Genomic DNA, 25,142 nt, shown 5'->3' with positions numbered 1-25,142 from the left:
GAAATAAATCAAGACAAATTTATTGACTAATCAGACAGATTTCTAAATAGATACATTGTATACTACATATTCATTTGTCAACAATATATAGGCATTAACTATATGCATCGTATATATATAGCACATTCTCAATATGTGATTGTTAGTGTACAAACTCTAGAACAAACGCTCAGCTCAGAAACAACAGCATTCATAGATTGGATTAAGCATAGAAAAGTTTAAGCCTGAAGTTGAGTTTAAATGTGTGCAACATCTTATAAAGAATAGCTACATTTTCAGAGCACAATTCCCTTTTTCCCAGTCAAAACAGATATTGACATCAAAATAAACAAACACACTTCATTTTGAAGAATGAAAATTGAACATCAATTTTAATGAAGTTGTTTCTGACAAACATTTTTCCCCTCCAAAAAATACTTTTGCCAGTGTACTGTAAAAAAAACCTCATTATATTTGGCATCTGATTACCTATGAGAAAAATACCCAATCATTTATGATTTAGCAGCAAAGTAAAATAAAAGATGATATGCTGTTTGACCTACTGATGTTTGGCAAAATGATTTGTATTCTCATGACAGAATGGCAAGCTGAAAATCAGAAGAAAAAACACTAAAACACTTTTTAATAGAAAAAAGTTAAATTCACATATATTTGACAGAGCTCTCACATTATCTGGATGTTGATAACTAGTACTTAAGAAACAAAAAATGCATATGATATTATCTGAAATATTGTGGTTAAAAAATTAAATAAAAAAGAGAAAGTAATGTCATAATCATGCTGCATCATTTAATTGAAGATGGATTCAATATGGAGAAAAAAAAAAACTCTGTAAGGCATAGAATAAAGAAACTATGGAGATGGTAGATGCTCAACTTTTGGTAGATGCTCTCCAAACTTCTAGATTTAACAGTAGACAAAAGAGTGCACTAGTTCTGCACTGTCAGTTTGGCTGAAGACAAAGTTCATAATATCTTGCTTGCAGCTAATGGAAGAGGACCAAAGCTTTATCATATGCATAAACATTGAGTGAGGTAACTTTTCTGTGGTTTTCTGCCATGAAAAAATAAAGATACCTTCCTAAATCCTGCTGATTCAGCATGTTTTGGCCTATGCTTGGCATTTTAGTAAAAAAAATGCACTTGGACCACTTTTTAACATCCAAAAATAGGCAAAACATTCTCAAAGAATATCCATGCAGAAATGATTATGAATCACACGGAGTAGTTCCACATGAAGGACTACATGGTGAATGTGTGATCTGACTGACAACCCTAAAAGCAAAATTTTAAAAAGCGACAGAACGGTCGTTCATGTCCCACTATAAAAAAAATCTTAAATTACTAGAGCGCTTCATGTTTGAACTGTACAAAAAGATGTTTACAAATGGATGTAACGTCTAAATGTGTTAGTTAGATAAAATAAAATAAAAGTCACACCTTCTCAATCACTATTTGACCTGAACAGCAAAGTCTTCACAATGACAAACAATTTCAAAGGCCCAGTTGATCAATCCACTAAACATGCTCTAACACTTCTATATATCCCCATAAACTACATAAATGTATCTGTGATTACAATCTTAGCCACCCATCAAAATGGGAACACATCCTTACTTTCTAAATCACTACTTACACATAGAGCTACAGCTGCCCACTAGGGAATTTTATGAAATAGTCCTGTGATTAACAAAATAATCATATTTGAGGTACATTGTTAAAAAAAAAAAAGCCAAATAAACAGACAAAAAAAGATATGAGTGATAACACAAGCACGTGCAGAGAATCTGGTCCTGCAGAGGTAAGGCACCAGGGGTAAAAAAAAATCAATTCCTCATTTCCACAAAAAGAAAACAGCTTTCAAGTGTTTCTTTTCAAGGCAATCAATGTGGGAGTGTTGGAAAGGCAGCAAAGTGGAAGAAGTGTGTTCAAGCTTGAGGGCTGATCATTTTCTGCAGCAATGGGATCTGTAGAGAAACACATTTATATTTATACTGACAAAACATAATACATTTTACTTATTCATTTACTCATCCTGTTCCGTCTCTGAAAAATACAAATGTCAATGGAGTGTCTTCAAAAAGTAATCAGGCTTGAGCTCTTTTTAAATCTTTTTCCCTGATCCGTGGCCTAGCAGTTATTGCACAAGCTACAGACATATAAGACAAAATATGATGCTCAAAACTTGGGATGAGTAAAAAAAAAGACTTTTACATTGTTACAAAAAAATCTATTTCAAATAAATGCATTCTTTTAATCTTTCAATTCAACAAAGAATCCTGTAAAAATGCATTACGGTTTCTACAATAATATTAAGCAGGTTTCAACACTGATAATAATAAGAAATGTTTCTTGAGCTCCAAATCAGCATATTAGAATGATTTCTGAAGGATCATGTGACACTGAAGACTGGAGTAATGATGCTGAAAATTCAGCTTTGCCATCAAAGGAATAAATTACATTTTAAAATGTATTAAAATAGAAAACAGTTATTTCAAATTGCAATGATATTTTACAATATTACTTTTTTACTGTATTTCTGATTAAATAAATGCAGCCTTCATTTGAAAAAAAAAAAAAAAACTATAATTTTTTTTTATTTTTTTTAAAGACCCCAAAATTTTGAACAGTAGTGTCCATGAAATATTTGTATTCACCTTGGACAGATCCACCCCTGTGAGGGCGTTGACAGAAACAGGTAGTTCAGCCAACAGACGATTCACTTCCCCGGTGACGCGGCCACCGTCACCGCTCAGGATCACAATCTCATTGGTACGGCTCAAGGGTGCTGCCACCTTTGCAGCAATCTGTGATGGAACAAAATCAGCCACTGACATGTTAACACAACAAAAACATAGTCAGGTTTAATCTTCAGAGAATCATCTTTAAAAAAAAAAAAAAAAAAAAAAAAAAGACTTAAAAATAGTATTTTAACTATTAGTAGTATCGGACATGTCTGAAAAAGCAAGCATAAAAAGCTGGAAAATATTGCATCTGTAATTACTGTAATCTAATCCCACATATTTCTTTAGTCTGACTTCCACACACCTTTGGCAGAGCCTCCAGGACGAGGGCGGTCTTTGCAGCGTCCCCGTAATGCTGATAGGCCTCAGCTTTGAGCCTCATCTTCTCTGCTTCAGCTTTACCCACAGCCTCAATGGAACCGGCCTCTGCTTCTCCAATACGCTTGATCTTCTCCGCTTCAGCCTGTGCCGTCAACACCTTCTTCATCCTGACAGAAAGAAGCAGAAGTCAGATTGTCTTCCTGAAGCCTCTGTTCTTCCCTTTCTTATCTGATTTACATAGATAGAGACTCCCTTAAGGCCCTGATATACATCAAGTCGAATCGTAGAATGAACTGGTATGACGTCATTTCAAACAAACTCAAGCTGAAACAAAGTTTCAAAGTTCGAAACAGCTGGCCAAAGCGAACTTTCCAGAAAAGTTAGCTTCAGCTGGTAAACACATTTAGCATTGGTCCGTGGCAATTTCGTAATAGGTAGGTTTGACTCTGGAATTTAATTTTGGAGGTCAGACTCGAGTTAAAACTTAAATACACTGGAGAGCTGCTTTATAGTAGAAATTGAAGTTCTAAATGAATGAGTAATTCTAAACGAGTAATTCTAAATGAAAGAGACTGACACTTTTTTCCATGATGAATACGGTAGAGCTGCTTGCTTTAAAGGATTAGTTTACTTCAGAATTACAATTTCCTGATAATTTATTCAGCCCCATGTCAGCGAAATGATAGGTCATTTTCTAAAAAAATAAAAAATTGTATACTTTTTAACCACAAATGCTCATCTTGCACTAGCTCTGCGATGTGCCACGCATTACGTAGATGGAAGTACTGTGGTAGGGAGAAAAACTCTCATTTTCTTCTCCAACTTCAAAATCGTCCGACATTGTTGTTTTACCTTTTTTTGTAAAGGGCATTTGACTCAGTCTTTGCACGTTGCTTTGTAAAGACTTGCTACGTATTTCCACGTGACCTTTCCAACATGATTACGTCATGCGCGGCGCATCGCAGAGCTAGTGCAAGACGAGCATTTGTGGCATTTGTAATTTTAATGTTTTTTTTTAGAAAATGACCGATCGTTTTGCTAGATAAGACCCTTATTCCTCGTCTGGGATTGTGTAGAGCCCTATGAAGCTGCACTGAAACTGCAATTGGGACCTTCAACCCGTTGGTAACTGTTGAAGTCCACTATATGGGAAAATCCTGGAATGTTTTCCTCAAAAACCTTAATTTCTTTTCGACTGAAGAAAGAAAGACATAAACATCTTGGATGAAATGTGGGTGAGTAAATTATCAGGAAATTTTAATTCTGAAGTGAACCCATCCTTTAAAGAAATCTATTGTATAAAGTGCTGTATAAATAAACTTGTGACTTTTTGGAGTGCTGAACTGCAGATTGTACAAACATATCCACATCGCTATGATCAGATGCTTTCTTAACAGCTTTTTTCTCACCACTGTCATTTTTGCTATGTGTTTATTTTGTTAGTGAGAGGAAAGCGCACAGCACATATTTACATATTCATCTAAACGAATATGCAGCAGTGTGGGCGGCATCAGGATGTTCGCTAACAGCATATCGCTGCTCAGGTATTTCAAAGTTCTTTTTACAACTAAGCAAAAAATGAAAAAGAACTTTGCTGCGAGAGTCTAAGGGCCTTAACACTTAATATAAATTTCCCCATCTTTTAATGAGGACATCCACATCTTTCTCAGCTTTAAAGGCTGATTTATACTTCTGCGTCGGACCTATGCCCGAGCCTCTGTGCCGTAGGCTATGTATATGTTTTCATTTATAGTTCTGCGTCATTGTCCGTGTTGACGTGCTTGCAGACCACTAGTAGGCAGTGTCTCACAGTGTATCAAGGGAAAAGCCAAAGAAGCAGCAGCTTGTCATGTATATTGTCAGAGAAGCTTCAGCAGTGATGGCGGCAAATAGGCAACAAGTTTTGTTGCAGCTAGACAGCGTGTGTCATTCCTATGGAAGTTAAAAACACTCGCTCTTCTCCGCACCAGTTTTTTGACCTGGGGGAGGGGTTCTAGCAGACCAATCATAGCGCTTGCGGTTGGCATAGAATCGACGCATTGTTACATGCTAAACACAGCCTACGCCGTAGCTATGGCATACATTCGGCGCAAAAGTATAAATCAGCCTCTTTTTCTTTTCCTGCAACTCACTAATTCCCACTCATTCGTTTTACTCACTTCCTTGCCTCTGCGAGCTGCTCCATCTTGTAGGCTTCAGCCTCAGCTGGTCTCCTCACGGTGGCGATCAGCTCTTTATCTGTCCTGAGGATCTCCTTTTCCTCAATGGAGATTTGCTTTTTCCTCTGAACCACCTCAATCTCAATCTCCTCCAGTCGGATCTTCTGCTGCTCCTTGGCTGCCTGAAGCTCATAGGCCAATTGCGCCTCAGCTTTCTAAAAATAATAATTATAAATGTTGGGTGTCCACAAACTTTTGGCCATTTAATGTACATCACATAATTGATTGACCAATGCCTTTGCAGTTTACATCTTAAAATTACCAGAAGAATATCTTAGCTTTACCTTTGTGTTCACTTCTTGATTGAAGGCAGCCTTCTGCATCTCCAGCTCTCTCTTTGAGTCGGCCATTCTTGTATCTGCTTGGAATTTCACATCCATCATCTCCTTCTTACATTCTGCTTCCTGTACAAGAGAATAAGAGACGTGAGAAAACAAAAAATTGCACTCCACTTACTCTTTCACATTTCCCACTTACACAAATATTCTGTCCTGCCACTATCTAAGGGTGTACTCACACTAGGCATGGTTGCCTTGAACCGAGCCCGAGCGCGATTGTCCCCCTTCCCCACTCCCTCGCTGGCCTGCACTCACACTTGCACTAACGTTCCAGGCCAAAGCACGCTTACGTCATATACGATGCAACTTTTTGAATGGAAGAAAACAGGAAGAAATGCACTTTCGCTAAGATACTGCCTAATATAGACTATTGATAATTTATGCCACGCAGCGATTTTCACTTGCACGTATCAGAGGATTATTACGAAGGCAGCTGACGTTAATGGAGGAATTTGCAGCTTTACTCGCAAACTGCAATTCCTGTTCATCAATAAGGTGAGAATCAGACCCAAATACACTCAAATTAATTACATGAATTGATAAGTGTACTATCAAAGTAGTAATAAAGATGTTTGTCGTCATAATAATGACAGCAGCGCATACAAAAGTAGTAACTGTTCCGTGCTCTGGCACGGTTAGCGCTCACACTGCATGCGAACCGCGCTCGAGCCCAACCGAACCGCGCTCTGGCCCACCTCTTCCAAGCGAGCCAGGGTCGGCTAAACGAACCGCGCCCGGGCACGGAACGGAGCGATCACACTTGTCAGACAAACCGGGATTTGGGGGTCATATGTGCTCGGGCATGGTTCAGAGCGCCTAGTGTGAGTACAACCCTAAGAATAGGACACAATTTGATGCCCCATTAAAATTTTTGACAATCTGTTGAATTGATATTTTATCAACTGTAGTAAAAACTATTGTTAATTATTAATTAATCATAAATACAATAAATACATAAATAAAAATAAAAATTTGCTGTATTCATTCATCAAAAACTAACTTCAAACCAACCAGCCCTCTACTGTTTGAAATCTTAAATTTGGCTATAATTGCAACCCATTCTGCAGTACTTTTGTTTTTCTAAATTTTGTCATATAATTTGGAAGTTTTTGAATGTTTACCACACATAAAAAAACATTATATAATAGCAAAAATAATCATTATATAATATTTAAAATAACTGTTTTCTATTTTTAATATATTTAAAAATGGCAAAGCTGAATTTTCATCAGTCATTATGTTAGACTTCAGTGTCACATGACCCTTCAAAAATCATTATAATATGCTGATCTGGTGCTCAAGAAACATTTCTTATTATTACCAATGTTTGACATCCCGAGTATCAATATTTTTCCCCGACCATTTATTTTTATTAAGAATTTCGGGCCCTTTTTTGTCATAAGTGACTCTTCAGCTCACCCTGATTCCAGCATCTCTCTCTGCTTCAGCCACACCAATGTCAGCATCTCTCTGAACAGCAGCAGTCTGGGATTTCCCCAAAGAGCTCAAATAGTCCACCTTATCATAGACATCCTAACAGAAGAAAACAGATAAGATTATCACACTGACAACTGCAAGAGGTTTGGAAGGAAATGACTGATTGTTAAAAACCATATAAAATTTAAAAGCAAAGTAAAACAAAAACTATATTCATATTAAAGTAAGAGCACCTTTATAGTAAAGCTTAGGATCTCAATACCCATCCTGCCCACATCAGGTGCCGCCACCTCCCTCACCAGCCTGGCAAACTGATCCCTGTCCTGGTAGATCTGCTCCACCGTCAGAGTCCCTGTAAACGCAAGCAAATAAGGTCAGTGAGAATTTTAAAGATGTCATGCATCCTTGTTTCCTTACTGCTCCATCCTCCAGGAAATTGATCGAAGGCTGCAATTATGAAGGATGCATCAATTTTCTAAATGCACTGCGAGGACACAAGGAAAAAGGAAGCTTTGAGACTACGACTACATAATGTCCTAATGATCTGTTGAAAGATTCATACTGCTTATCTGGAAAGAAATGGATCTACCACTAACGGTGCACGCTGTCTGAACTCTTAACAGTGAGGATAAGAGTGCACTCCATTGAAGATAGACACAAGTGTCCAGCGTCACTCACCCAGAATAGAGCGCAGGTGACCTTCCAGCGTCTGCAGAATGACACTTTTTATCTCCGCCACTGTCTTGCCCAGGAACTGTTCACAGGCATAACCCAGCAGCTCTTTGTCAGTCATGACCTTCACCTGATAGCGGAACACATACAGTTATAGTCCAACACTTACATACACGGGACCACAGCATACCACTGACACCTAGAGCTTGATAAAATGTGTGTGTGTCAGGATAACAAGACATAGAAGTCAGCTGATCTGTTACTGTATTAATATTTTAGAGACAGACTATTCTAGAATATTTTAGCATCCAAATTGTCATATTATACATAATATTTGATCAACAGTTTGACATTTCTAAAAAAGCTGTTTTCCAGGTATGAGGGCCAGACATTAAGCAATAAACACAACCAAATCTGCTGAATGTTGTAGTGTATAAGTGGTTAGTCATGGGACATGCTTCAATCAGTATTCATGCCACTCTGAATTTACATGTAAATCAGTATGTAAAAGAATCATGTGTTCATACTGTTAATAAAGAATAAAATAACATGCTTAAAGAGTACAAATATCTCATTACATTCAAGCAGCATGAAGGGCTATGCAATATATTGAGCATTTACAATATATTTGTAATTAATCAGTTACATAAAAGTAAAATTAATAAAAGTAATATTGTGCTTATTGCTATGACTTTTTATTTGGTCATTAAGTTTTCTAAAGAGAGGGTGATTAAATGTTTTTCTATCCTTCCTTGCAAAACCTAAATTAACTTTCAAATTAGTAAAAATATACGTAGATAGTTTTGTTTATAGTTATGCATATGCATGAAAATGAAATATTCCTTCTTGTGTTGACATTGTAATATTGAAATATTGTAAAACAGACCTTGACTAAGCCATCTTATGGTATGTATGCATGTATATATATATATATATATATATAAAATATAAATAATATTATACAGAATATTATCAAAAAGGCTATGAATATAGATATATATTTTTATCTATAGCCCGACCATAGTGTGAATTAATAGAACTTATATCCAGTGTACAGGGTAGTAAAACCAAACTTGATGGTATAAAATGTTTTTGGGGTAACACTCAAAAAATGCCCTAAAATGTTTGTCTGCATGCAAAAAAAAAAAAAAAAAAAAAAAATGTATTGCAAGACATTTCCAATGCAACAATTGTGCACTCATACAGCCCACTAAGTTGTGTAAACACAAGGCCTGAATTTGCCACCCCTTCACCTAAAATTGTGAGTTATAGGTCTAGGAGAGACACTTTCAAACAATCTCTCTCCACAGCTGTGAAAAGAAAAGGAGAATTAACTGCAGAAAGAGAGGGGGAGTTGTTGTGGGTTTAATGTTTCGGGTAGAAGCCGTTCCTCTGTACTGAACTACAACCAGCTTCCCATGTAAACATCAAAACCTTTTTCAGAGCTGAAAAAAATTCTGCATGTGGCCTGGTTATTGCAGTAGTACATGATTATGAAGAAAGCTGATTTCAGTGCAGTGTCAAAGGTGAACTTCAAACACTGGCAGGAGGGTGTTTGTGCATCCTCCCCATAGTCGAGCAGTCATCAAACAGATGGTATATTACAAGCAGTGCAATACAGGGCAGCATGCAGCCACAAATGTGGGTGGGGGAAAACATTAGTCACAGACTGAATCTCAAATGACTCCATATTACAGGAGTAATGCCCTGTGAATGGCATCAGGTAATGGCTGGTCTAGTATCTCTGATGTTCTAGATAAATGTTCCACTGAAATGCTGTGATCCGGTGTTGTGCCTAATTCTGACCCCCGTCAGATTATTACTCCCCTAGTTTTGGTAGGTTTAGGATTAGGTGTGGGAGAGGGGTTAGGATTAGGCAATCAAAAAAATTGGGCACAACACTGGAACCATATTTCCACATACATTGCATTTTTAGAGTAATCAGACTAAACTTCTGTTCACACAACAAACATTTTTAATGAAAAGCTGTTAATGTGTCTTTTCACATGCTGTCAATGTGACATTATTGTTTATATATTTTTACAGAGGTGTTCTAATCTCTTATTCCATTGCACTTCCGAGGAAAAGAGTCCAACTAATTAGATTTGTGCTTTTGGTCACATGTTCAGACACAGAGATGCTGCTGTTTTATAAAACCATGACATGATGGTGCTCACGAACAGAGGATTTTGCAAAGCAACAGTAAATAGAGGAAAAAAACGGAACGGTCTCTCATTTCTGTACTCTTGTATTTGGTGGTAATTAACACCATAGCAAATACAAAAACCTGAACAGTTGTTTGAAAACATGTAAATAATGTTTTACTTCCTTTCTTCTCTATTACAAGTGTGTCACAAACAAAACGTTATGTAGTGCTTTGTGTCCTGGAGTAACCAGGGTATTTCTGCTTTTCTATAAGTGCCACCTACTGTCAGTGAGTGAATATGCATATTCATTCAGCCTGTCTGCTGTTTTTTTAAAGGAGTCATGAACTGCAATTTGTTTTTGTTTTTTTTAAATTTTGTAATGTTGTCTGATGTCCACTTATAACATTATCAAGATTTTTACATAAAAAACATCCTAATTTAGAAGTAATAAACTATTTTCTATTCTGTTTTTGACCCTCTCTTTTAAACATTTTGTTTTGACGGGCGTGCCACATTAAAGACTTGGTAAACGCCAACTGCTATGATTGGGTAACAGTTTTGCATAATAAAATAATTTGACGTCCCCACCATTAAACGTGTAATTGTTTTAAAAACCTTTGATGTTAAAAAATATCTTATATAATTGAAACATTTGCCAACAATGTGAAACATTTATGCATATTAGATATGCTTTATAAGTCTTGTAAGTTTAAGTACTGAGTTACCACAGTTCTAGTTGACAGGATATCTTTGTTTTGTGTCAACAGAATTATGAATGAATGTACCATCGTTTGTCATTTTTATAGGATATTCAACGTTCATCCTTTTAGATAAAGTGAAATCGTATACAATTGTCATTTGCTGTGTCGTGTTTTAAATTAAATGAAATGTGTTGTAATGTCTTACTGATGACAAAACAGAAGATATCGCTTACTGAAGATTTTATTCAGGATTACAGCAAATGGCTTAGATCAAAACAATAACAAAAGCAGCGTTCGCTACAGAATTCGGAGAGGCGCTACAGTATAAATGCTCAGTACATATCAAATGATTTGTAACAGACAAAGCAATAGTGACACGTGGTAAAATCCGCAGTAAAATGAAACAAACAAACGATCAGTCTTACCGACATGATCGGGAACTTCGTTAAAAATAAAGTTCATGCTTTCTTAATGTTATGATCACAAAGAAAGCAATGCAAAGACTGTTTTTCCACAACTTGGTACTTCAAAATGTCTTGTAATAATCAGAGGCATCGCTATTGTTTTGTTGCTGGAGTAATCTTCTGGTTGTGTCTCTCTCTTGTATTTACTATTACATGACAAGCGCAAATACGTGGGCGGGGCTAAAGACGCAACGATGTAGAAGTAGGCATTGATTTTCTTCAGCAGAGGCGGTCTTTCATCTAACTATTACGTCATAATGTGACAAAATCTAAAAATAGTCGTTTCAGCAACATGGTTTCAATAAAAACTGTTTTTGGACTAACAAGGACGTTCTGAATTCTGAAACTTACAGGACATTTTTATAGTATAATGACCTCTTGTATTTCAAAAGATCAAGGAAAATTTGTTTTCTCAATTCATGACCCCTTTAATGCAAATTGACAAATTGCATGCAAAAACCAAACCAGATTTTCATGCCAAACATTTATGTTGGTGTGAACAGGCCTCGATATGCCATTGGAAAAGGTCAATATTATGGAGTTTAGACAATATTGGAGTCTAAGTGGAGTTATTTCAGAATCAGCAGTCATTCAGGACAGACATGTAAATAATAACTGTCAATAACAATGGAGAGTTGTAGCATTCGCAGTCAACAGGGGGAGCTGTGCTGTAACAAGCATTCAAATGTAGGCTGCGTGCATTGATGATCACTAAAACAAACAGAACAACTCATGGTGTGCTCATGGGAAACCACAGCATAAACTCAAAGGGAGGAAATCATGCAGCACAGTGAAAATGAAAGTAGGGCAAGACTGAAAATGTGTTCTTGGATTAAAGAAGACTTTCTATTCTTTCCAGATGTGTTTTTCTTGTTAAGGAAACAAACTTATCTTGAATTTGAGAAAAAGAAAAAACCCACCACAGATCTAGCATTATCTGGGTCTATTCATGCCTGATGGTTAACATGTATGGGAACTGATTTACTATAGAAACAAACAGGAGGATATGGATATTGCAGAGAACTGGGAGGTCAACAGATAAGTGGGTCCATTAATTCAACAGCTGCAAGGCCTCTATTTACAAGACAGTTTAAAATTAGAGGGGATATAACTAGCATGGCTAACCATTGTATTACAGACTAATTTTTATTAAATAACCTTCACCGTTATGTTAAAAGGGAAAATGTAATCATACAGTCTTTCTATGGAGAGATCCTTGAGCTCAAGTCTCTATGGAGACTGAATTGTGGAATGTCTTGTTTAAGTTCCTCATCCAATCACATGTGACTACCAGAGATAAATGCTCTATGATGGCTAGACTGCCTCTTTGTGTTACAATGCTCTCATTGTTCACAGCAACACCAGACTAAGTAATCACAGAGAGAAAATAACAGCTGAAGAAAGAGAATTAGGCTTTGAAAACTGATTTAAAGATTCTGCAGTACAGTTACTGCCACATGCTCAGTTGTAACCATAGTGGAAATTAGTATTTCCTCTCTGAAGTTGGGTTTTCAAAAGAACAGAGAAATGTTCACGAGGATAAACATGTGACTTCAGTTCAACACTGCAAGTTTTGGCACACTGACAACTGTCAAATTAAAAAAAAAAAAAAATAAATAAAAGAACAAAACAAATCAGCATTCCTTTTGTCTGTTTGAGAAAAGCTTTTAGATGCTTTAAAAAAGAAAACAATTCCAAACATGAAGGTCACAGAATGTGGCAACATACCGGCTCTGTTCTAAAACCTTGTGGGCTGCCTACACCGATGGCATTTTAAGACATCAGATGCGTTCCCGACATGAAGGTTTCAAAATATAAGAAGATTAGACACCTATTTGGCCAAATTCTTTATCTTTTGTAAAGAAAGAAGTCAAAAAAAAAAAAAAAGAAAAAAGGGGCCAAGACATGGATTTAAAAAAAAATTATTTTAATATGTTCCTTGAGGTAATGTTAATAAAGTTTTTTTGTTGTTGCTGTTGTCAGGAAATTGAACGGCATCTGTATACTATCCAGTGTAGACCGTGCCAGTGATTATAATGGGTTCTGTTTGTTTTTGACGCTCGCGACCGGTATAGAGGGTATGCACGTGACGTCGCCGTCGGCCACAGTGACTGTGGTTACTCCAATTGAGTGGCAAAAAGACTAGGCGGCAGCATTGCTTTTCAGCATGAATGCTGCGAAAAACAAACAAAACACATCCAAAACAGCAAAGAGCTTTGCGATTGACTGTACAATTAGATTTTACAAGAAATCTGAGGTATATATTTACAGACTGCAGAAAGCTACAGAAAAGAGAAGCAAATGGATCACAGAAACAACCGGACACCAGGCAGAGAAACGTGGATTTGCAGTTATCATTGTATCAAATGTCAATATGTTGCATTTTGGGTCATGCAGCAGGCTCTTTTGCAACTCATTCCTGCTGAGGGGGCGTGTTCTGGAGGGAAAGTGACGTCAATGCATGACTTTAAGCGAGTGAATGCCAGTGGGCAGGGCTTATGGTGTGATGATGTATTTGTCGATGTCTTGCTCTAGAGGCAGGTCAAATGCAAATTTATTGGCCCATGTGACGTCTCAGATCCCACAATATCCAAATGAACCATTTTTGGAGCTTGGTTTGATAAATGCTTTGTTTATAATTAGGAGGACATGTTAAGCTATGATATAAAGACCTATTATATGATAAAAGATCAAAGAGAATGTGAAAAATGCAGAGTAGAACCATAATTACGGTAATTACAACATGAGCAAGTATCACATGAGCAAGTATCACATGCCAACTCTATTGAAATCAATTGTGAGTCAAGTTTCCCATGCACTGTAAAGTAGAGGCACTATTTGTATGAGCTTCTGCTTATGTAGATCACTTCAAATCAGTCAATTACTGTACGAGGTTGCATTTCAGTTAGCAACCTTTAGCAGCCTTTATTCGGCCTATGAAAGCAGCATACAGAAAGATATCTCAACGGGTTTTGAAAAAGAGCCATTGATTTTTCTACTAAACAGATAAAATTAATTCACGTTTTTAGTCTTTGATTGACCAAACAACAGTTCACCATGTCAAGCACAAATCAGTGACCTTCAGTCTGATGAGAGATTGACTAAGATTGGCACTATTCATCCCTGGGGGGGGGGACAAAATCAGGGACCAGAAAAGGCAGCAATGGAATGAAAGGAAATGATGATAAAGGGGTCTTGGCTCTGAAACCAGTCTGGCAAACCTGAAAGAGGCATTTGGAGCTGAGGTTAGGTGAGGTAAGGTGGTTTACCTGTGCCACACCTGTGACAGTAATAGCTACCCCCTCCGCTGTCTCTACATCCTCACACTTGGGTTGCAGGGTCATAATCTCAAGGGTTATCCTGTGGAAAACGCAAAAAAGGGAAACAAAACAAAAAAGTTGGCTATGAACTACGGGAAAAATGTCAAGCGGCGTGAAAACAGGAAGAAGGTGGGATTAAAGGAAGACGTGAAGGTAAACAACACAAAATGAATCTGTAGGGTGAAAAAACGAAGACAACCACTTGGTCAGCACAAATCAGGTGTTTTGACCATGGGGTGTAATGGAATTGTCTGGATTTAGACTCCCAGAACCTCAAAGATTATTTCCTGACCCACAATATTCCCAAAAAGCCCATCTAATCCATCCATCAATATCCATTACAGACCCAACAGTCAAAACGCTGACGTGAGCCATTTGTTACATGAGCCATGAGCGCGCTGCGTAGCCAAACATCAGACAAGGATAGTGAGAGATGACTGGCTCTCCTTCACTGCAGAGGAAGACCAACACAAGAGTGTGTAAGAGAGCATGAGAGCATGTGTATGTGTGTAACGCAGGAAATGGAACCAGGCCACTGCCCTTCATACCCTCCCTGAGAGCCTAAAATTGTTCTCATTGTCTCATTTGGTTGGCTTGTTTCATTCAGTGTGATTACCTGAGCGACCCCTGTCACATCCAAGGGGACACCCTCCGAAGTTTCGATATTCTCACAGCGACAGAGGATGGTCATTATCTCCAGAGAGAGTCTATGTGGGAAGATGGGGGGAGGGGAGGGGAGGAGGAAGGGGAGGCAGGACAGCACAATATTATCAGTGTGTTAACATATGTGAAAGGAGGGGGACAGAGGTCAGGGTTCAAGGTTAGGGAGGATGATTCCTGGTGTTGATTGCAGCTGAATCCAGACCATCAGGGAGCCACTGTCTGCTGCAGATGGAGAGATCTTCTGTATCATGTCATTTATCTTTGAAATCTCATCATTGACTCTGAATGGATGTTTTATTCAGTATATCCAATATGATTAGCCTTTGCACTACCTGTTCGCGCCCTAGTCCACTCCTTTAAACATCTACGACAAAACAATTTATATTTCTGTAAGGTGTTCATGCTAAAAGTGGATTTGGAAAAAAGGCTGCATGATAAAATGCACTTCAAAAAATTCTCTTAACATTATAATTGCAATTAATTTTGTTGCTTTTTTTAAAATAGGTTTTGATTTTAATATTTTAACCAAATTCACAATAAAATACTAAACTTTTGTGTAGGTCAACTTCATTTCATATTCTTCATATAGGCTATGATAACAAGATAATTGAAGGTAACAAGCGCTGGACAGGACTTTTTTTTTTTTCTTCTTGTATTTCTTGTTTTGTGTCTTTTGGAATTATTTTTTTTGTGAAACTGTGTGTGCTGCCATTTTGGCCAGGATTCATATCTCAGTGGGATTACTCCTGGTAAAATAAACTAGAACTATTATATTATATTATATATATTATATATATATATATATATATATATACATACATACATACACACACACATACATATTATGTAAATTAAATTAAATTAAGTAAATTAATTATCCACAATTAATTTTGTGATTCCTTAAGTTTCAAAAGGTTTATGTTCTTCAATACAGTAACAATACAGCAGATATTGAGGAAAATAAAGAAATATGATTTCAGTTTACATCTTGATTCTGTTTTTTTTTTTGTACATTTTAAGTTAGATTGTTTTAATATGTTAACAATAATATATTCATTTAAATAATTTTACATCATTTAATGAAAATTGGACTGATTTGTTGCTTTTTTACAGCCATAGGCTGCACAATGCTGTGGCATTTTCAATGAAAATTTGTTAGTGTAAATGATTAACAGCGTCATGTTAACCATTCCAAGATGGCAGATACGTCAACGTGTCTGGAGCGGTGGGATGTGGATTCTACAGATTATATATATATATATATATATATATGGTTCCGAACACTACAAACTCAAACGTGTTCTAAAACTGGCTCAAAATAACAAACATGTTTGATATCCTTCGATTCAAATCAGAGTCTAAAGCTAAAACAAATTGTACTGTGCCCATAATAAATAACACAAATTTCTGTAAAATCTGTCAACTGCCCAAATTCAGCAGACTGGATCTGACTTCCTCCAGACTATAATCGTGGCAAAATAATTACTATTACTATGAAAAAAAAAACCTTTGCTATAAAAATGTTGAAATGCCAATGTATACACAAAGTGTGTAACACGACATTGATCCAATTATAATCACTGAAGCTGCAGGTTCACAATGTTTCACATAACTAAGTCCTGCAGTTCAGCACAAGCTAACTGACTGGGATGGAAAAAGGGTCCCAGGTGACATACTATTCCAGTGGATTGTTGGGCTAATATAGCTCCCCCTAATATAGCCAAAACCCATATATCATGGGACAGTTCTCAGTGTAAGAGCCCATAGTCCAGGATTCAACAGTTAATGTACCAATATAGATCACAGTGCTCATGTGCAGCGAGTGTGGACCTCTCATCAATGGCCCTTTTCTGTATACTTCAAACTCATTTAAATCGGCTGTTTTTGTGTCTTTGAAAAAGTCTAGCTCTTTTTAATTGAAACAGGGTGTGTCTGAAGGGGTAACATGCACAGGGATATGTAGCAGGATCCCTCAACTGAATGTTTATTTCAGCCCTTTTGATGCTGCAAGCCCTACATCTTTCTCAATCATTTAAAATTTGATCAATGTAGCTTTTAGAGCTGCCAGCAAACTAGATTACTACGTTCTTTATCAGGAAAGGGGGAGGGCAAGAGATATCTCACCAAGCCTTGTTTTTTTTCTAAGCTGTGCACTCAACTGAACAACTGCTCACAGCAACCCTTTATACATTCACATTTTTACAGTTCTTTTTCAGACATTTCACCTTTTTGACAATTGTTTCATTACTATCAACTCTAATAATAAAAACAATGAAACATAAATCTTCACTTTAGCTGTAACATTTAAAAATCACAGCTGCATTTTCGCAATAGACGTTCTCCACACGTCTATGTGTCATCATATTCCACTTTTATAGATAACCAATTTCCTACTTGTGTTCCTGTCAAGGGTTCCCTTCAGTTTTGATAAATCAAATAAACTATGTTAGTGTACTTTACAATAAACCATTAAAAAGGTTTCTTTAGCTTGACATGGTACTTTACCATATATCATATTCCAATTTAATGAACGACAGAATCTAAAGTGGCAAATAGTGAGGTGATTCTCAGACAAATCTATTAAACTAGGATTGAATCCTTCTGCCGTGCAGACATGGAAATGTGATAAAAGTCTTCTGACTGTATTTCCACAGAGTTGATAAAGCATAATAATCTTATGATCCCCAGCAGTGAGATACCAGAAACAGGTCAGACACAGCGTGAGTCCAGCATGTAAAGGCAAGTTAGCTTGGCAAACACTTAAAAGAAATGAACAAGAGAGAAAAATCAGAGAATAGGCAGGCTGGTTATTACAGATTGCACATGCATAATCTCAAAGTCAATAACGATTAAAGGAGAAAACAAGAAATGGAAATAAACTGTACGTTCACAAATATAGTTTTCTCATTTTATAAATGATTGTGTTGTCCTCTTGCTAATGTTCTTATAGCTACAAGCAATGTGTACACTACACAATAAACAAAGCTCATACTGAATGACACTGTGCTTAACCCTGGGTTATCATCTTTATAAACAACTTTTAGGGAAAAATCAAAATGTCAAACAGTGACTGAAAAAAGTAAAAAAAATGTTTATTCTGGTCTAAAAATGTGGAAGTATATTCAGTAACAAGTCTGATGTGCAGGAGTGGGACAAGCTGTTATTTAAACAGTTCATCTAATCAGTGATATTGAAACCCTAAATATGCAAATAAGAAAGTTAACCCAGGGTTACGATTGTAAACCCCCAAAAACCAGGATTAATTCCTAACCTAGCGCAAAGAATAAACTGCATGAAACATAAAAAATGATAACCCAGGTTTGCTATAACCCGGGGTTGACAATGTTAACAAGTGTGAAAAACCCTATATGTTTTAGCACAACTGTAGTTCTACAGATTTTAGAAAGACTGCAGTACTATGTATTTATCAGCAGAGGCTGCACCACTAATGATCGTCTATTCGTAACCATTGAAGCTGAACTTCACTCTACGCTCTAGTATTGTTAACTCTGTTTATTTTTCCAAACACTGGCCCTGGATACTGAGGCCTTAATGAAGTGTGTTCATGTGAACGGAGGGGGTTGAGTTCTGATATATTAGACAATGTTTGTGTATAACGTTTGTATGCTGTCTAGGTTGACGACTATATCACTGAACACACATTTAAAAGGAAAAGTGATCAAAACCTGGTTAACAGGACTTGATATCACATTACAGACTCTTAATGTTCATCCATTCTTGTTATTTTACAATGCAGTGAGAACAGATATTTTCTTTCTGGCTAGGAAACTAGTTATTTTATGTAATATCAGTGATTTATACTGTAGGCCTTAAGCTGACAGTGTTAAATGTGTTGGGAAGCAAAACAACATGCACAGATGTGTGCACTCCTGAGTTTCTTTAAAGTAGACATATTATATTCACAAGAAGTTATAATAATCTATCCAGAGAAACGTGAGCATGCTGTGACATGTCTCTAAAATGGTCCTAATTCCCACTCAAAGGGAACTGAAAAGATACATAAATGGAGAATAGAGTCATTCAGTCAGCGGTAGAATGATTGTTTATACTGTGAGCCGATAAACACAACAGAAGGAGTGAATGTGATGAATGGACATTCTTACTTCTGTATGTCAGTGATAAGCCACCATGCCCAGGCCCAGCCGCCCACTGTATATGTCTTGTCATCAGAGCCACAGCAGGCACCTGAGAAAATAAACAGGCATATTTAGTACAAATGCACATTCCACATTTATCACACTTTCAAATGCATGTGTTTGACGCAGTCATTTGTGGCACTTTTGCATGGCAATCTAACACGAAAGTAAAGACTTTAATTTTAAATTGTATTAAAATCAAAACTAAATCTTTCAACCTATTACAAGCTGTCAGTCAACCACCATTTTCACCACCTACAAATGTTAAAAATCCCATACAAGCCTCACCAAACTGGTTTACAAACTGAACAACAACTTCATTAAAACCACAAAATGAGTATCTCTGGAAAGCCCCAACTCACAGTTAGTCTAACCAAACCACTATGGTGGTTAAATGTTTACAAAAATCAGCTAAAGTCAATTATCAACTAGACTAGCTGTACCAAACAAAACAGTTTACGCACAAGTGAATGTCTTACTGTTCAAGAGTTTTGGGTCAGTAAGATTTTTTTTTAAAGAAATTGCTACTTTTATTCCACAATGATGTATTAAAAGAAAGAGTATTTATGGTTATGGTCAAAATCATCATGGTTGTCATGAAAATATTAAGCAGCACAACACAAATTAGCAAACATTGATAATGATAAGAAATGTTTCTTGAGCACCAAATCAGCATATTAGAATGATTTCTGAAGGATCATGTGACACTGAAAACTAGAGTAATTATTAAAAATTGAATAATTTCACAATTTTACTGTTTTTACTGTACTTTTCATCAAATGCATGCAGCCATGGTGAGCATAAGAGACTTCTTTCAAAAACATAAAATCTTACCGACCTCGAACTGTTGAATGGTAGTGTATATGAATGAACACAGAATTACTACCTCTTAATAGGATGTGACTACCTCATTCAAAAGGTCTGTTATTGTTTGCAAGACAAACAAACAAAATACTCTTCACTCAAACAAGTATCATACTTTTACCGGATGAAACCATACATGGGGGAGAAAAAAATCATATGTACTATGACTTCTGGCCACATGCACATGCCTTTAATTTTCATTATAAAAAAATTCAGCCTGTTGCTCATGTTGTGATTTGGCTAACAAACTATGTCTTCTAAACATTAATGAGTAAGTTACTCTAAAAAAGTAATTCATTACTAGCTACTAATTACATCTTCAACAGTGTATTTAGATTACTGTACTAATTACTCTCTCTAAAAAATATTGCATTACTTATTAGTAATTACTTTCTAAATCCCATATAAACCTCGACAAATTGAACAATACAAAAACAAGACACGAAACTGCTCTTTTAATTCTTTCAAATAAATAATACAAAATTGCATAAATTATTCTTAAACTAACCAAAGTATTTAAAGGGAGAAGGTTACATTAAAAACATACATTTTAACATTAGATGTTAAATTTTGATGTTGGATCCACTATTGTTTTACAAAGAATTGTTCTATAGTCTATTCAGTATTTAGCTTTGTGTAGCTCGTGTTGCAACTTACAGCTTCACTGATTATAAAAGCGGTGATCTTTGCTTGCTTTCTGTATATAACAGATATTTCTCATGCTTCTAACTACACATTGCAAAGTTTTTGGATTGACAGCCATATTTAATGCTGCCTTCACGTGTTGTCGGAAATTTGATAATTTCCACTTCTGAAGTCTTGATTACGAGCTCATCGTGTTCAAGTTTCAAAATGGGAGGGCGTTCATGTGAAATTTTTACCTAGGAAACTTATATTTACGATAATTCCGTTAGCATGTGAAGGCAGCATAAATGCATGACTGAATCCGATTGACGGTGATAACCAGCAACGGACGATCTGATACTGTATGCCAAATGATCTGTGCATTAAGTCTTAAAAGGATAGTTCAACCAAAATTGAAAATTCTGTCATCATTTACTCACCCTCAAGTTGTTCCAAACCTGTAAAAATTTCTTTGTTCTGTTGAACACAAAGGAAGATATTTTGAAGAAAGTTTGTAACCAGGCCGCTTTGGGGCACCATTGACTTCCACAGTAGGAAAAAAAAAATACTATGGAAGTCAATGGTGCCCCAGAACTAATCAGTTTCCCACATTCTTTAAAACATCTTCCTTTGTGTTCAACATAACAAAAACATTTATACCAGTTTGGAACAACCTGAGGGTAATGACAGATGATGACAGAATTTTCATTTTTGGGTGAACTATCCCTTTAAGAGTGTAAATGCAAAATAATAGACCTGATACTTTTTCTATGTAATATGTTTCTTTGCTGTTCATTTTATTACTAGCTTTGCAAATCAGTCACTCAGTGACTTTTTTACATATAAACTTACAGAGTTTTAAATATAAAATAGTTCTAAGCACTTTGTTTTATGATCTGTCCTGACAGGGATTATTTTTTATTTCATTAATAAATAGTTTAAGTTAATATTACAAATTGTTTCTTTGCATTTCTTTTGGATTTATTGTCAGTACTGGGCTCGCAGTACACACGGGTAGAGTTCTTTGTATTTTGTGTGTGGATGACAATGTTCGCCCGCAACCATTGAAGACTGCTTTTGACCCAGGAAAAAGATAATCTAGGATCTATTACATTCAGCTGTCAATGCAACCAATCATGCGGCCTGAAGTTTAAGCATCAGTCTGGGCTCCTGATGTAGTGTTTAGCATGCGATATGTATACACAGTGGGGGCCTGTAACCATTAGGTATGTGAGATATGTGAGGAAATTCCTCACAAATCTATGTATACAGTAGGTCTGTTCCCTGGACTGGAAACTATTCCAGCAGATTCCCAGCTGGTCATCAGCTATTAGTGTGCAATCCTCAGCTGTTGCTAGAATTATTGCACAACTAAAAGTCTCTGTCATGTGACTTTATTTCACAAAACATGACCAATGCGGACATAATGCTCAGGCAAGTTAAGAAAAGAGGAAATGACTGTAGATTTCTGTAGATAGAGAAAACTGTAGTTGGCAGACAATTTCAAACCAATGATCTAACTAATTTTGTTATGACTATCAGATATGTTTTATAAACTATATAACATAAAAAGTGAAAGGTAGCTACAGCTTTAAATACCTGCATCCTACTACATCAAATTTTTGTGTGTGCGGTTTGATCTTGACTGTATCCAACAATTCAATTCATACAATAATTTCATAATTTTGAGATTCTAGATTTAGACTTAGTTCACATGAAACAGCTTAATTAAGTAAAAACTTTTTATTTTCCTAAATTATTATTTTGTCCCTGACAAACATTATTTTTTATTATTTTTGTGCACAGAACCCCATTACTGCTTGATTTCCCCCCAATTACTATTTTTAGAAACAGGAATAGGCTAAGGGATAATGTACAGTAAGCAGCACTTTTTCACAAAATACGTTTATTAGTTTAAATGACTTGACTGTCTTGATTGATACTATTTCTATCAAACATGGCCACTCACAGCGAGAAAACTTTATCATACAAACTAAGATAAAATAACACTCATCTAGGCTATCGACGTGGTGGCAGTATCAGATAAAATGGAAATAAAATGCACACAGCCAAAAAGCACAATTCGTAAGTCACGTGTGTTTAATCTAAACATCTATGCAATCAATCGATATATAAGGCCAAGAGGATTTCAAGAGAACACGGTGTTTCATCGCGCAAACATGTCGAAATCAAACTGAATAGAGCACGAGTGAGACACACAACACGTCGAGAATGCGATGGATTGTCTTTGTTATCATACAAAACAAACTATGCAACAGGCAAACACGAATATCTATAACTACTCGACTGACACTTGAGAAAATAAGCGTCCATTTTCTGATCATACATTTACGATCACCAAACACATTCTGCGTTAGATACAATTCAGATGAATACAATACAGTCAGATTATAAGAAAGTATAGCGGATGACTTTGAGAAAAACAGAAGGCAGTTGATAGGTTACCTGATACCACCAAGGCTTCGTTTGGTCCTACAGTATGGCAATTCCCCATATTTTTACTGCCCGTCGCCTTTAAAAAGCTGTTCAGAATGTAAAATTCCTTCTTTTTTATCGAGGATGACGGAAAAGTGCGATAAAAACAGTCAGATATGAAGGCACTCAATGTAGTCTTGTATACACCATATTAAGATTTCTGCTTGCATGCACCAGTAGTCACCGCCCTTTCAGAGATATGACGACAGTACTACGATCCACGGTAAATCTGGGTTATTCTTCAACCTTCCAGTAGAGGGCGCCGTAACATTTTAAATGAGCCTAAACTCCTCAGAAACATTTTATGCATCAAGGCCTTTCTGCAAAAACGTCCAATATTTATTATTATTTTTTTTTTTATTTAAAGAGATTGGGCTTTAAAATATTTTATATAATTTATAGAATTTAAAGTTTACCACTTTGTCCTTCAGCACCTTATAAAAATTTGGAAAAAAAGTTTGGAAACATTACAATTGTAATTGTACAATTGAAATATGTCTCTTCTGCTCACCAAGGCTGGATTTATTTAAATCAAAATATGCAGTAAAAACAGTAATATTGTGAAATAGTATTACAATTTAAAATAGCTGTTTTCTATGTTAATATATTGTAAAATGTACAATATATGTGGTCAAAGCTGAATTTTCCTTCAGAAATCATTCTAATATGTTAATTTGCTGCTCAAGAAACATTTCTGATTATTATCAATGTTGAAAACAGTTGTGCTGCTTCATATTTTTGTGGAAACCATGATACCATTCAAACATTTGTGGCAAGATTAAATGAGATTAAATGAGAGAAATTAATACTTTTATTCAAGGATGCATTTAATTTATCAAAAGTGACAATAAATGCAAATAAATGCTCATTGAACTTTCTATTTATCAAAAAATCCAGAACAATTAAATGTAGGCTATCATAATTTCCACAACAATTTGAAGCAACTGTTTTCAACACAGATAATAATCAGAAATGTTATACGTTGCACATTACATTTTAATATATATTACAATAGAAAACAGTTCTTTTGAATTATATTTCACAATATTACTGTTTTTACTGTAGTTTTTGATTAAATAAATGTGACCTTGGCGAGCATGAGACTTCTTTCCAAAACATTAAATGGTTGTCAATTAGCACTGCATTATTCATATACTTTATTGTCAATAAATACCTTGAGATGGCTTGAAAAACACATATAAACCATATCTTGTCGCAATCGTGTGTTTATTGTCACGTTTTATCAGTCAATACGTTTCTGCATTTTATTCAGAAAACGTTTTGGACATTCTGTTAGAGAGCGCCCTCCGGCGTTCAGTATGAATGAAACACACGAGAGTGAGAACTCCATGTCAAAGTCCCTTTAAGACAAGTGTCATTTCATGGGCATTCAAGTTGCAGCTCCTATCTCTTTGAATGGGGAAACAACAAATTCTCCAAAGCTGTTTGCCAAGCTTTTCAATGAAATCTGATAACAACTGTCTTATAAATTGTGTTTCTAAACGCTCGAATCATGACAAAAAACAGTATTATTCAGGCTGGATCAAGCTAATGCGCATGCGCAGTCCTAAATGCGCGTCTCTTGTACCTCATTTTGGAGGCGCGCGTCTGACGGTTTCTATGGCCCTGTCCCAAATGGCACACTTCTATGCACTTTCGGTCTTGTGGACTTACAATGGCTGCCGCGTGCGCGTGTCCGTTAAGTCCACGAGACCGTAGGGTGTCCCATTTGTCAATTTAAGGCTTCAGAAGGGTGCTCGCGAGCGCCCCCTTCGCGGCCGATATGCGCCCTCGATGCGCACTTTTGCTGAGCCCGCACTGGCGCGAGCTCCGCGGCAGACTTCTTCCCGACAGTCAAAGCGACGTTACGTCACGAAAGTGCGGAATCGTAGGAAGGCCGTGAGTGTTTAGGGTGCCGTTTGGGACAGGGCCTATAGGAACCGGAGCTTCTAACGGCCGCTGCAGTGAAGCGATGA

General features: G+C 36.4%; 1 protein-coding gene across 3 annotated transcripts; it reads right to left on the bottom strand.

The window, feature by feature from the left end:
- Window positions 1–4: 4 nt before the first annotated feature.
- Window positions 5–23,371, bottom strand: flot2a (flotillin 2a). 3 transcript variants are annotated; one of them, XM_051893638.1, is made up of 11 exons: window positions 23,137–23,371; window positions 19,150–19,231; window positions 14,979–15,069; window positions 7,737–7,860; window positions 7,292–7,410; window positions 7,041–7,154; window positions 5,568–5,687; window positions 5,224–5,438; window positions 3,048–3,231; window positions 2,657–2,806; window positions 5–1,966 (listed from the first exon to the last, which is right to left on the bottom strand). In XM_051893638.1, the coding sequence occupies exons 1-11, from the start codon at window positions 23,183–23,185 to the stop codon at window positions 1,928–1,930; spliced, it is 1,287 nt and encodes a 428-aa protein (XP_051749598.1). In that variant the 5' UTR covers window positions 23,186–23,371; the 3' UTR covers window positions 5–1,927. The 3 variants fall into 3 exon arrangements, with proteins under 3 accessions (XP_051749598.1, XP_051749597.1, XP_051749599.1); XM_051893637.1 differs by lacking the exon at window positions 14,979–15,069 and adding an exon at window positions 14,312–14,402; XM_051893639.1 differs by lacking the exons at window positions 14,979–15,069; window positions 23,137–23,371 and having other exon boundaries at window positions 19,150–19,175.
- Between the last annotated feature and the right edge of the window lie 1,771 nt (window positions 23,372–25,142).

The sequence above is a fragment of the Ctenopharyngodon idella genome, chromosome 5, assembly GCF_019924925.1.
Source record: "Ctenopharyngodon idella isolate HZGC_01 chromosome 5, HZGC01, whole genome shotgun sequence".
Classification (NCBI taxonomy): Eukaryota; Metazoa; Chordata; class Actinopteri; order Cypriniformes; family Xenocyprididae; genus Ctenopharyngodon; species Ctenopharyngodon idella.
This window is presented reverse-complemented; position numbering and strand designations above follow the sequence as displayed.

Bases quoted from the DNA above. Each gene is read 5' to 3' on its own strand.
- flot2a (XM_051893638.1), bottom strand. From the start codon at position 23,185: ATGGGGAATTGCCATACTGTAGGACCAAACGAAGCCTTGGTGGTATCA. The intron at 15,070-19,149 runs GTAAGAATGTCC...CTTCCCACATAG, and splicing joins CTTATCACTGACATACAGAA to ACTCTCTCTGGAGATAATGA. The intron at 7,861-14,978 runs GTAATCACACTG...TTCCGCTATCAG, and splicing joins ATGTGACAGGGGTCGCTCAG to GTGAAGGTCATGACTGACAA.